We start from the raw sequence: 14,046 nt of genomic DNA, 5'->3' as shown, positions 1-14,046 counted from the left end.
TGTCCACTTCCTTGATGAAGACACTCTTGGTTTAGACCAGTTGTGATAAGAGTTGATCTTTGAACCCGCCCCCCCCCCGCCCCCCTTCCTTTTGCAAGATGAACACAAAACGTCACAAACATCAACCCGCCCCGCCCCCCTCCCCTCAGATGATGACACCTTCAAAGTTACAACCACCCAAACACAGTTACAGCAATAAATTGTCCCACATACAGTACATTGTCCAATGGCGCTTCAGTCACTTACAGAGAACGTCTAAAACACATGAAGAGCGTTACCTATATACAGAGGACAAAACAATTGGTAACAGTCAAAGATTGGCCTAGGAGAGACAGGGCTGCATTGTGGCCCAGAGTCCCACAATGTCGCTCACAAGAAAGACGGACCACTCTTAACACGGACGTATGGAATACCACAAGTTTCCAAAGGACAAATCCCGAATTGATGGCCATTGGGTATCTCCAGTCTATGCTGTATTATCGTCAAAGCCAACTGCTTACTACTTGGTGACAATGTTTCTTAAATGACAATCTCTCTGCTGGTATTGGTCATCACTACACTTTCTTGGGAACATTGGGTTTTAGACACAGCCAGCAGTTCAAGCGAGAATTACTAAAATGGAGAAGAAAAAAAAGTTCCCTACGAATTGGTACATTCTCAATTCTTTGAGATGTTTCTCCAGGCTCATCCACATGTGCAGTTCAGGTTGTATGATGGAGAAATGAACTTGAGATTTGCTCTCGTCATTTCAACATATCTGATGACCGATGTTTGATGTTTCTAGCTATCATGGTCCTAGAGTCGTCTCATAGCTGACCCTGGAGCCATGTAGGACACTAAGAAACTGCTCAGGACGCCACTCATTGCTAAGTGAGTACATTACCAGGACTGGGCTTCTTCACCTGTAGACACGGGAGTACACAGGGAAGGTCTTGCCCTGGGAACATGACCCTGTTCATCTCGGTGGGAAGGTGTGTACATACACACACAGTACATAGACACAACAGACACCATCAATTAGAAAAACCACTTACTCCAAAATCGATTATTGCCCCTTTCGACTGTACATCCCAGCTATGATTTTTAGTTTTTGTGCAGCAGTGTTGTCCCCCCTCTTGGGAGGTTTGTGCTATTTTATATACCGTCTGTCTGTAGGTGTAACTCATCTCGTATTCAACCGCCAAAGTCATGTTAAGATGCAATTCTTAGTGGCTTTGCCACCTGGCTGAATTGATCCAAAGGACATTAGATTTAACTAGGGTTTGTACATGACAGACATTTCTCTTAAATGTTCTTGGATTGCTTCTTCATTTGGACTGTTGACCTTATCTTATGCCCATACAAGCAATTGCTATTGATATGGATAGGGGTCTAATGCCCAGGTTACTGTTAAACCGGCATCTGAAGTTTAAGAATATGTGGACAGGGGGGGGGGGGGGGGGGGGAGGAGGGGACGATGCTCAGGGCAGTTGGTAATATTAGGGGGTGGGAGTAAACATCTGGAGGTCTCAGACTGTTTCTGATTGGCAAGACTGAGAACCTACCAACCTCGGACCACCTCCCCCTAGCTCAGTGCATCGTTCGCTACCATAAGGGTAAGGGTATAAAATTGCAGGAGTTAAGCTTACTAAAACAAACAGCATTCTGTACAGAATCCTGACAGACTCACAAAGAAGTACGAGACTACTATTACAACGAAGACATTTCCTAAACGGAGACGTAGTGAAGAAGATGGTTGTGGGCTTTGCGTGATGTTGCACAGCTGTAGATGAAGACGGAAGCATGAGATGCACAGTGCTCTCACTGCTGCATTGAGGTGAAGTTAGTTCATGAGGTTTTGTTAACATCCAGATATGGTTCCTGGGTCTGGCTCAGTGCTTTCATCAGTGATTCCAGTGCAGTTACACATGGCGGTACCTGGTAACATAAGTACATCAGGCACCTGACATCTAGACACAGGACTGCAAAAAGAAAGAAACTAAAAGATACATACAAATCCTCCGTAGTCATCCACACTCCAAGAAACGGGAAAGTCATTCCAATTCACATTTTTGTCATTTGACGTTGGCAATCACAAACAAACTTTAAAACTTGTAAAAGACTTAATTTGCAATACAATGACACGGCACACTAAAATAGTGGAATAAAACAAAGAAATTAAAAAAGGTCTTTCACACGTCTGTCCGTTATAACCGCTGACATCAGGTCATGAATGAGGTTCTGACAGACGACCCAGAAGCAGGATACCGGAGAGATTTCATCAACAAGCATCAAATCACCAACAGTGGTACATTGACCACATGGCAAAGTTTGCGAGGAAAGTACGTGCAAATGACCCAATCAGAGAAAAGATGTCCATCATGGATGACTAAAGTCATGAGACTGAGAAGGGTTTGTTTCTGACAAGGGTAAAGGAATAGTGAGGCTTCTGCACTTCATCCGCGGCTCTCGCTTGTATCATCGCAAGCCATAAACATTGCATTCATCAACAGACAGAACGGCGCCATTCACTAATGGCAAATCAAACAGAATTAAAGGAGATTGAGGAGGGCCTCTCCGCTATTTTGCCGATAAGGAGAGAGGAGAGGAGATGGCAGGAGAAGAGTTTAAAGACTCATGGTTTCATCTCGACCTGCCTGTGGTTTCTCTTCCATGCCTTTCCTCCCTTCTCTCCAGTTTGCATCTTTCCCCCTGCGCTGGATTTGGTTCCGGATTGGTTGGTTTAATTTCTTCAACTGCATCTCTCTCTCAATGTGTTCTCACTCTCTCCACCCTCCTTCCAGTCCTTCGTTCGGCCTTAGCTGTGCTGCCATGGTTACTTTATCGTTCCTACATGAAGTGCATCTGCAAAGGAGAGAGATGAGAGTAATTTAGCTCAACAAAACACCTCTTCAAGTGATGATGCATCTTGTGAGAAGGGACTCGTGTGCTGCAGCTCAGAGAAAATCACCCGCTCACACTTAAAGAAGACTGAACGCTCACTAAGTAGCTAATTACATGTATCTTCTGCTCTGTATAATTGGCAAACTCCTACCTAAATGTTGTTTTAATGAGCCACCCTTGTTACAGCCATGTTATTGGCCAGTAAACATCTCAGTATTTCAGATAAGGAATACTGAACGAAGCTCCTGAGAACTTACTTACAAAAAATTAAGTATTAGCAGGTGTCATGTGGATGATCCACTACACTGGGACACCAGTGTGTGGGAGTGTCCAACATGATACCTGATGCACAGACCCTCTCCAGCCTCCCACTGGATGCTGCCCACCAATAGATTCCATCCAGCCAGTTGGACACTCCCAAATCGTGTTGTCACAGAGCTGAGCGTTTGTGTGTCGGTGTGTGGTGCAGGTTATATCACCTGGGTTCCCGGCATAGGTGCAAAGGGGTTGGATGGCCTCAGGACGGGCTGGTTGTACATAACAGGCTGGGGAGCCATCATCTGAACGCCTCCCATCTGATGGCCCATCTGGGGGGGGAGCTGAACGCAATCACCCAGGCAACCATGGAAACAGGAGAGGAGAGAGAGGAGCTCATTAAAGAGTGCTTTGAGCTGTTTTTGCTGATATTTGAAGTGTAAGCGAAACCCCCTGTTTCGGCTTGAATTTGAAAACGAGTTAAAAAAGTGTCATGGGCTGAGATAACGTTTACTAACTATTTGTCAGAGACTTATCCAAAACATAGAATTTTACTGCTGTTTTCTCTTAACTCTTGTTTTACTTACAGTGACAAAATGGCATAGATTAATTACTATGTTGACAATCATATAAGACATACTACCACATTTAAAACAAATAAAGCGTTTTTTGGTTGACCGGCTCTAAGCATACATAGGGACACAGACGTTTGGAGGATTTAAACACTTAGGATGGTTTTTGACTTTTAGATGACTGCAAACTCAGAATAGTAACCTAGTGTGTGTAGTTCCTGTTTAAAGACCAGCTGTATATGATTTCATCAGCGGGCGAACAGTAGCGTCTGCTAAAGAGTAACATGTGGCTCACCATCCCATATACAGGCACTTGGGATGTCATAGGGAACGCCACAGGAGCCGGGGCCTGGGGAAAGTGGGAAAAGAAGCCAATATTTCTAGAGGAGCAGCAGACAGTCCGAAATCTTAAATACTAATTGCATCTGCATAGCAGTTTGTGTATAAGGTATATTTCAAGTGTTATTATATACTGTTATATACTACACATACATATACACACACCTTTAAATATAAATACTTATAGGCAAAACCAAAATACAGTATAACAGATTGTGTGTTGAATATATGAATAGCAAACAATCTTCAATGCTGATATCTTTTTCTTATCATTAGAGGTGAGAAACTGACTGAGTTGGAAGGGCAAAGGTCAAAATTGACGGGAGATACTTACGTAGCCAGTGTAGATCATGCCATTCTGTGGAGATGGGAAGAAAAGATTGGATGTATAATAATTGACAATTTTTATGTGTATTATTTTTGTGTAAATAGTCCACAGGGTGACATTTTCTTTCCAAATAAGAGATTTTGTTTCAATGTCTTCACCAGATCCTTTAGTGTAAAACATTTTGAAGAAGAAAGGACCAAAGAATGAACATGCTGCCAGGTAATCTACTGGCCTTTTTTTGTTCTGAAAGGATAACCCTACTTCTACATGGGAAATATGAATCTACATTTCCTACATGTTTAGGGGACGGACTAGTTTAATGGTTAGCTAGGGTGATCAACCACCAGCCAAAATATAGGGACACAGTTTACCTAATCACTAGCCCTAATCTTTAACAAAACATAATTTCTAAGTCTGATGAATGACCTATCATTAACAAAAGAAAAATATTAATTTGTAGATAGATTCATTTGTACCACCAGATTTGATGGTTATGAGCCACTACAACCCATTTCAAATCGACCATCGAGTTCCATGAGCAGTGGGCGGGTCCACCCAGATGTTTGATGTATGCCAGCCTACCAGCTGGGTCAGTCGACTGGGTAGGCCCGTAGGCTGAGCTATCATTAATCATCTACAAATCTATATTAAGGGACAAATTCTGGATTTTAGAACCTGGACCCAATTATGAATTTATCATTTACTCAAAGCAAATTAATTACTTATGACTGAACTGTACTTTAAAGTGTGGCCAGATGTCTGTATATAGTAGCAAAATCGTCACTTATGGCTTTGTTTTGGCAAGAGTTTCACTTTAAATATATACATAGTCAATCAGTGTAGTCATCACTACCATCTTCCAAATGGTGTGTGTGTTTGTGTGTGTTGTTTACCATCTGAGGGACCGCCATGGGGGCAGGGGGCATGGTGTGGGCCCAGTTGGTGCTGGTGCACATGCCTTTAGACTGCCAGCCACCCCCGCTCGGCTTCTTCTCCACCAGCTGACTCCACTGCAGCTCTGGCCTAACACACGGCAACGAGTGTTACACACATGTACACAGAGAGCAGACAGGCAACCCTACAGGGAGGGTCTGGATCGTCTACCTTTCAATGGCGGGCCAGTGTTGTTTATCTAACGTCCAAAATGATGGTGGGTGGATCGGAAAACTACTAGAGAGAGCTCAACTCGCAGTGCAACTGCAGTGATTCTAGAGTGCTACTGCGGTGCAACTGCAGTGATTCTAGAGTGCTACTGCAGTGCTACTAACAGTGATTCTAGAGTGCTACTGCGATGCTACTAACAGTGATTCTAGAGTGCTACTGCAGTGCTACTAACAATGATTCTAGAGTGCTACTGCGGTGCTACTAACAGTGCTACGGCAGTGCTGCTATAGTGCTACCGCGTTGCTTCTAGAGCGCTAATGCAGTGGTACTATATTGCCACTCCAGTGCTCCTAACAGTGCTATTGCAGTGCTACTGCAGTAATACTACAGTGTGGCCTCCGGCGGAGCTCAGTGCGCTCTGCCCTGTGTGCAAACGCCCTGCACGTGTCTAATGGAGCTCTGCATCGCGCCGACCATTCTAGGAGCTTTACTCTTGATAATATAAAATCATAACGATGTCATCTGGCCGGTTCGGCCTGGAACGGAGCGGCCATTCTGGAGTCTTCCAGAATGGCCCGATGGTCAGCCCTTCCCTTCAAACATACACTTGTTCAATCATGGCCGTGCACACACAGACACACAGACACAAAGACACATGCATGCAATGATCATACATGTGCACACACACGGGCCCAGATATCCACGCATTGACAAGAGAGAAAGGCTGCATGTGTTGTGACCTCAGCCACAGATATCAAAAATATCATTTTACCATCTGCTGTGAAAGATGTGTTAGTTATGGCTTGGCCAATGGCGCATGCATTCCAAATCTGAGCCTAACCTTTTGAGATATCCTGTTCACAGTCTGATAAACAAACACATCACATCAGGTGAAAACATGACCTCCAGTGCGGAGCGAGTATTAAGAGGCAGACAACCACGCTGGGAGTCGTTTGTCATGAGCGGGCTGACACACCGCTGAACCACTCACTTTTTGGCAGGAGTTCCACCGAACTGCAGGTCTGTGGAGAGGCGGGGGAGACAGATGGACACTCCATGTGAATACAAGGCGAGTCAAGAGAACCAAGATCGATGAGCACTTGGGTATAGAAAGAAAAAGGAGAGATGCTTACTGCCAACAAGGTGGGCTAAGGAGGAGTCCAGATCACTGTGTAGCATCTTCCCAGAATGCAAAAGGGCTCCTTGGCTATGGATTTGGGGTGGTGGTGCTGACTTTAGCAGGTCACCTGACCGCACCCAAGTTACCATGCCAACGTGAAGGGAAAAGAAAAAAGAGGTCACAATGTGTCCATGTGTGTGTGGAACATAACGATATCTAAGTGAAAGACAAGACATTGTGTGTATGTGTGTGTTCACCTACCTCCCCAGGCATTGTTATTGTTGGGCACAGTGTGTGTGGTCTGGATGGGAGTGAAGCTCGGCTGCAGGCTGAACAACTCACTGGTCAAGTTTGGCACGCTGGGCGGACAGGGGGGAAAGGAGAGGGGACAGGGTCATCAGTAGGGGGTCAGAGTGGAGAGGGGACAGGGTCATCAGTAGGGGGTCAGAGAGGAAGGGGTCAGGGTCATCAGTAGGGGGTCAGAGAGGAAGGGGTCAGGGTCATCAGTAGGGGGTCAGAGAGGAAGGGGTCAGGGTCATCAGTAGGGGGTCAGAGAGGAAGGGGTCAGGGTCATCAGTAGGGGGTCAGAGAGGAAGGGGTCAGGGTCATCAGTAGGGGGTCAGAGAGGAAGGGGTCAGGGTCATCAGTAGGGGGTCAGAGAGGAAGGGGTCAGGGTCATCAGTAGGGGGTCAGAGAGGAAGGGGTCAGGGTCATCAGTAGGGGGTCAGAGAGGAAGGGGTCAGGGTCATCAGTAGGGGGTCAGAGAGGAAGGGGACAGGGTCATCAGTAGGGGGGTCATGGGGTCATAGAGGAGAAAGGACAGGGTCATCAGTAGAGGGGTCATGGGGTCAGAGAGGAGAGGGGACAGGGTCATATCAATCAGAGGTACTGACAGCCTTTTTGTGAAGCCCTGGTCCTAATCCAACTACCATGTAGTTCATTAACGCTGGCTTGCGGTGGTTAGTTGGAAAAAATATCGGTCACTATTCAAGGCACAATGAAGTTCTCTCGCCCAACAAGACATCAGAGTCTGTGATTACACCAAACCAAGGCAATAGAACAGCAAAAGGACACATCACAATATAATGACGGCACGGGACATTTGCTTTGTCTCACTGGTTGCTGATGGGTACGACGGGAGAGTTGGCAAAGAGATCATTGGCTCCTCCACTGCTGTTAGCACTGCCCACAGACTGGGTGCTGGGAGAGACATTGGGTGTCTGAATGTCAATCACTTTTGGCCCCTCCTTCATGGTGGTATCGTACGTGGAGTAGGAGGGGAAGGACAAGATGGACACGTATGGAAGGTTTAGATCTTACTATCCTATGAAGAGTGTTTAAAATGGTGTGTAACAGGGTGTGTATCAGGGTGTAACAGAGAGTCTAACAGTGTGTAGCATGGCGTGCAACAGAATGTGTAACAGAGTTTGTAGCATGTGTGTAACAAAGTGTGTAACAGGGTGTACAAGGGTGTCTTACAGGGTGTGTGACAAGTTTTCTAATGGTGTATTACAAGGTGTCTAAGAGTGTGTTATGGGTGTATAACAGGGTGTGTAACAGTGTGTTACAGGGTGTGTAACAGCCAGGTGACCTTGTGTTGTTGCAGTTTGTTGTCGTCTGTCTTGTCGTCCATGCGGCTGAGAGCGATCCCAGTGCTGGAGAGAGATGACATCACATTGGAAAGTGAGCTGGTTTGAGGCCACACACACACACACACGCACACACACACACACGCACACACACGCACACACACGCACAAACACACACAGGCTGGTGGTTGACTTGGTAACCAGTGATTAACAGGAGTCCCAGTGGAATTTCTCCAGTTGAAATGGAACTAGGTAGAGCGACTACAGACAGATCTTCACAGACAAGATTCCACAATTATCTCAAACAGGAAAAGAAAACAAGACATTTAACACTTAAGTTATTACACTTAAGTCTTCACACCAGTCATTTTCCTAGACCCCAAATGCACAGTATGTTCCGATAGAAAAGGTGAATGCATTGTCCTGTACTACGCCGTGGTCTTCCTACTGATCTGCGTCGTACAGCCACTAGCTTTATCGATGGGCGTACTACATTAAAATACCATCATTCTTTCGATACATTGATCTTTATACTACATGAAGTTATTTTTGTCCAATGAATAATGATCTTTATGATTGTTAGTAATACTTATAAATAAATAACTACAATAAATGATGCTTTATAAAATAAACCATTAAAAAACATGTTAAGTGGTGCTAAGGTGATATACAGCAGTGGTGTCATGGTGGCACCGTGATGCTGGGGCTAACCTGTTAGCCGCCGACAGCTCTTTGATCTTGCGGCCCTCCAGGGAGGCTAGGTGCTGCTCCAGGGCCTCGAGAAGGGAGCTAGGGGCCTGGGGTAGGGGGTGTCAGGTGGAGGGAGGGGGGGGGGGGAAGCAGGAACATCAGGGAAGGGAGGGTGTAGCATTACCAAGAGACAAGCAGGCAAGCCGTTTGCAACCTCACCCTCTCTCACTCTCTCTTCTAGCTCACACACACACGCACACAGACACAAACTTGCCCTCGCGCACGCACACACACACACACACACACACACACACACACACACACACATGCACCCATCACACAATCCTGCAAAGCTGCACCCAAATAAAACAAGACCTTTAAAATGACATTCTCGATTCTCTTTGAGAGTCAAAAAATAAATTAAAAACAAAACTCCTCTTTGGGCTTATTCTGCATGGCGACAGTGTTTTGGGTGTCATCGGGTTGGCTGGACAAGCATGCGGACTAAAGGTCAGCCCTGGGTCATGCAGTGCCACGTCCTCAAAGCGAGACTGGGCTGGCAAGAAGACCACGACACGACAGAACAGCCAGTTGAATGCAGCTCTCCAGCGTGCCCACCCTCTCAATGAGCGTGGCCCTCTCAATAAGCACACCTGTTCAAGCCCATGCACAGTGATGCACAAACTACACCCACAACCCCCCCCCCCCCCACACACACACACACACCCACACTCCCACCCACACACACACACACATACGCACACACACGCGCCTTCCACAAACCCAGAATCACATCCCAGAGATGAAGAGTTAACCCGTGGACTCCACTTTTCTTTTCTCTTTTTTTTTTCAAATGAATGCCAATTTCTCCAATCGTCCTATTGGGTTTGAACCAAGAGGAAGGGAGCCAGCCAGTCTGTGGGGGGCTGAACCCTGCTTCAGGGCAACCTGAGACGCTGGTGGACCAGGGAGTTAGCTCCCTGAAAGGCAACTGTCCGACCAAGACAGGTATGCACATCAGGCAGCTGTTTGGTAGCATCCGTTACCAGGGAAACACAACAAAACAAAAGGGTATGGATGGGATTGGTTGGGAGAATCATGTGATACCCGTGCGTTCAGCCAGACAGTTGCTTTTCAGTTACAGAGAACACAATCCCAAACACAACAAGCAAAGTAGCGGAACAAACAAAACAAAAGATCTCTCGTATACTTATTTCAAAAGGGGACAAGAGAGAATAATGCCAATTCTGGATATCCTTCTTCAGAGAAATCTAGAATATGCTACAGGTTTCAAATAAAAGGTCAAAACAGAGCTGAGTGTGGCCGTGTGCCACGGTGGAGTTGAAGAGGAGCGCATAGCGCCCTCACAGCACTGCAAACCTCCTCTGTACGAGCCAAAGCCTTTGGTTGGTTTCTTTTGTCATGAGGTAATTTGCGCGGCCCGGCGGGAGGACGGTGAGTCCCTGGAGACAGGATGCAGTAGAGTGACGGCATAAGGCACACCTGTTCAAGTCGTACTTGCGTAAACCTATTAAAGGGTCAAAAAAACACCATTCGCTGCTCTCCCCACAGCTGATGCTACCAGAGGGGACCTTGATGACGTGTGGATAATGGAGCTCAGCTAACTGTAAGGGTTGTTGTGGTTCAATCCCCATGATTTACAGGAAGAGAGACTCACTGCTGAGCCAGCGCTTGGACCAGCGCCGCTATCAACAGAGTTGATAACGTCATCGGGGATAGAATCGAGATTCAAATGATTGGCGACGAAGCCCACATAAGGCGTCCCTTAAACCACTGGAATCAACATGTTTCTTTTTAATGGTGGGCTATGATTGAGGACTGAGGAGAATTTGGTCGAAACACCGAGCTGGTGTTGCTCTGGGGCCGTGGCTGGAGGTGCAGTACGGGTCCTATACTCGTCTAGTGTGTTGAATCAAAGAAGGAAATGAAGCAAGGAGTTAAGAATAGTGTGCAAAGGGAGGAGGAGGCCGGGGCAGGTCTGTAGGGTGAGTAGTGAACGGGAGCGTTTAAGAATGAAGCATTATGGGATTGACTTGACTTGACTGACTGGTTGGTTGATTGGTTGATTGACTGACAAGTTGATTGATCGGTTGATTGAGATGAGATGCGGACTGACCTGTGTGAGATCGGGGCTGTCGCCCTGATCTATCCCAACTTGCTGTGTCACAAAAAAAGGAAGGGGAGGGGGGGTTTGGTGGGGAGGGGGGGGGGGGGGGGGGGGCAAAACAAATAGAAACCAAAATGTAATTCAAATGAAAAGTAAAAAAATATATATCAACGGAAAGGAAATTAACAACAAAAAACTTCAAAGAAGAACAAAAAAAAAGGAGGAAGGGCGCGTAAAAGGAGGAGGAAGAGGAGGAGGAGGAGGAGGAGGAGGAAGAGGGAAGAAGAGGAATCAAACCGAAGCGTTTGTTACTGGCATGCAGCCGGGAAAGGAAACAAATAAAAGACAAACAGGGGGATGGGGGAGGGTGGGGGAGGAGTGCACGCACACACACACACACACACACACACACACACACTTATATACAGTCATATAAACACGAACACTGGGAAGGGCCCGTGCACAAAGCACGTACACGCACACGCGCACACACACACACACACGCACACACACACACACACACAGACACACACACAGATGTGGAGATATAGACTGGCAATGAATGAGTGAACAGGCATATATCCTGGGGATGAGCAGCGGGCCAGACAACAGGTCACGTGAGACAGATGGAAACATCCAATAGGAAGACACTCGACTAATGTTGACTTCTCGAGAGACGAAACAGGAGGCAAAGCGTCGGGTGGGGGTGTGGAGGGTGGAGAGGTGGGGGTATAGGGTGGGGGTATAGGGTGGGGGGGGGCACAAATGGCACACAAAACAAAAGACATTCTAGTTAGACAGGTCAATGAATGGGTCCTCAAAGTCAACGTTGAGCCGGTGTTTTCTTGGTTTTCGTTTTTTTGGGTGGAGGTGGTGAAGGTGGGGAGGTGTGTGTGTGTGTGTCGGGGTGGATGCTCAGATGCCTCCGTACCCCCCGAACCTTCTTCCAATTAGAAACCAAAATCAGCGGAAGCCCCCCTCCCCACCCCCTTTGGAGACGGAGGAGACGGGAGACAAGGCCCTGTCTCACACGGAGGGGACATCGTGGTGTTTACTATTAGAAGCCTCGTGACTCGTGGCTCTTACCCAGACTAGAACCTCACAGAAACAGCCAGAGGAAGAGGAACACACAACACGTAAACACAGAGCATAGGAAGAGATACAGAGACATCAATATAGAAATCAACAGCTTGCTGGGGGGCATGCAGTGCAGGCATGTAAACAGGCAGCAGGAGAAGGGTCCTGGATGCTCTAAACGAGGGCAACTCTCTGATAGGCTAGGACTCGGCCATTCATCACTGTCTTTGAATAAGCCCCGCCCCCCAAGTCAGGAAGACAGAGAGAGGACAGGGAGGAGAAGAAAGAGCTAGCGGGCAGAGAAGACGGAAGATTAGAAAATGAAAACGTTGCCCTGGACACAGATGTTCTGGTCCGGTAAGCGATCAGGTTGCAAGAGAAACATCAACCTTATCAATAAAGAGGGCATCTCAACAGTTCCATGTGGCTCTCCGTTTGGTTCTGGTATGTTGTCAAGGAACAACGCGTTGTTTTGTAGTGCAAGAGACCGTGGAGGTCAAGGAGATGCTGACTAACAGCATCTCCATTCAACTCTGTCATGTTCAGGTTGAATAGAGTTGAGTCAGGGAGAGGAGAGAGAGGAGAGGAGATGGGAGAGAGAGAGGATTGAGTGGGGAGATGGGAGGGAGAGAGAGAGAGAGAGAGAGAGATGAGATAGGAAAGAGACAAAGCAAGGAGACAGGAGTGAGAGAGAATGAGAGAGAGAGAGGGAGAGAGAGAGAGAGAGAGAGAGAGTGAGAGGAGAGAGAAGGGAGAGGAGTTAGGAGATGAGAGAGGAGAGAGAGGGAGGTGATAGGAGATGAGGGACCGAGGAGATAGGAGATGAGAGAGGAGAGAGGGAGGAGATAGAAGAGAGAGGAGGGTGAAGGCAGGAAAGGGAGTGCGAGTAAAGAAGATGAACAGAGGGCAATGGATAGGAAAGGGGAAAGGAGACAGGAGGGAGGGGATGAGGAGGAGAGAGGAGAGAGGAGAGACCAGCCTACGCCCTTGAGATGCTCTCTAGACAGTCTTACTGGTGTCTCTAAGGGTGTTTAGCGAGACTTCTCCGGGGAGGAGGGAGAAACACAGCAGGCTTTACCTCTGCTACTTTGAGGAACTCGGAGAGTCGGGTCATTCTGTTGAGGAAGGTCTTGTAGATCTCCAGGGCGTCTTTGCATTGGTTCTTCTTCATGTCAAAGTATTTTTCTGCACAGTGGAGGCAAGAGAGCACGTTACCCCTGTATACTTCCCCTCATAAACATGTCCCACAGAGAAATATAACAAGGGCAGTAAGGTAACTGACTCCATACATTTTGTACTTGGAGCCAAATCAAATTATATGAATAAATCAATTACTTTCATTTTATATTGGAATTCTATTGCTAGATTGATTATATTATCATTCACAAGCAATGCTGATCTGAAACTCAATAGTAGACTAAATATCCGGTGAAGAACTTCGAGGAGCAGTGCATGAAGGTTACAGGACAGATTGCATAACATCACCTTTGCATGTATCCTGTCATACGTCTAGCCCCACATTGCTCCTGTGTGTGTGTGTGTATGTGTGTGTGTGTGTGTGTGTGTGTGTGTGTGTCTGTCTGTGTGTGTGTGTGTGTGTGCGCGCTTGTGTGTGTGTGCGTGTGCACAAGGATTACCAAGCATGTTTATGACCCCCTCGTTGTAGGCAGCAAACAGCCGTATGGAGTCTTTAAAAAGCAGCATGAACCCTGCGTTGATCACTCCGTTAGTCAGTTCATTGGAGTTTGGCTGGAGAGAGAGAGAAAGAAGGAAAACCTTTGCAGAATATCATCAACCCGACCTCAGGCTCTACACTGGCATTGAGCAACACCTCTGAGATGCTTTGTTCTCAGAGCGTCCCAAGCTCTTCTCTTTGTACTCTGACAGGCTGATGAGGAGCCCAGAGAAGGCGTAGCTTGTAGCGGCGGGCTTAAAGTGGGGGCTAACCCCACCAATCACCA

The 14,046-nt window shown here is 47.0% G+C and overlaps 1 protein-coding gene across 1 annotated transcript in view; it reads right to left on the bottom strand.

The window, feature by feature from the left end:
- Positions 1-2,368: 2,368 nt before the first annotated feature.
- Positions 2,369-14,046, bottom strand: part of LOC307076525 (phosphatidylinositol-binding clathrin assembly protein-like) — a gene marked incomplete at its 5' end in the record, with an annotated part of 21,357 nt that continues 9,679 nt past the window's right edge. Inside the window, 14 exons of the mRNA XM_079737560.1 lie at positions 2,369-2,844; positions 3,363-3,482; positions 4,006-4,059; positions 4,384-4,407; positions 5,271-5,400; positions 6,473-6,503; positions 6,615-6,728; positions 6,863-6,960; positions 7,718-7,848; positions 8,193-8,256; positions 8,902-8,987; positions 11,018-11,059; positions 13,164-13,270; positions 13,723-13,834. Of these exons, the coding sequence (XP_079593686.1) occupies positions 2,830-2,844; positions 3,363-3,482; positions 4,006-4,059; positions 4,384-4,407; positions 5,271-5,400; positions 6,473-6,503; positions 6,615-6,728; positions 6,863-6,960; positions 7,718-7,848; positions 8,193-8,256; positions 8,902-8,987; positions 11,018-11,059; positions 13,164-13,270; positions 13,723-13,834 (1,128 nt within the window). The 3' untranslated portion in view covers positions 2,369-2,829. The remainder of the gene's footprint in view (positions 2,845-3,362; positions 3,483-4,005; positions 4,060-4,383; positions 4,408-5,270; positions 5,401-6,472; positions 6,504-6,614; positions 6,729-6,862; positions 6,961-7,717; positions 7,849-8,192; positions 8,257-8,901; positions 8,988-11,017; positions 11,060-13,163; positions 13,271-13,722; positions 13,835-14,046) is intronic.

Source organism: Pollachius pollachius (assembly GCF_949987615.1).
Source record: "Pollachius pollachius genome assembly, chromosome: 6".
NCBI lineage: Eukaryota > Metazoa > Chordata > Actinopteri > Gadiformes > Gadidae > Pollachius > Pollachius pollachius.
This window is presented reverse-complemented; position numbering and strand designations above follow the sequence as displayed.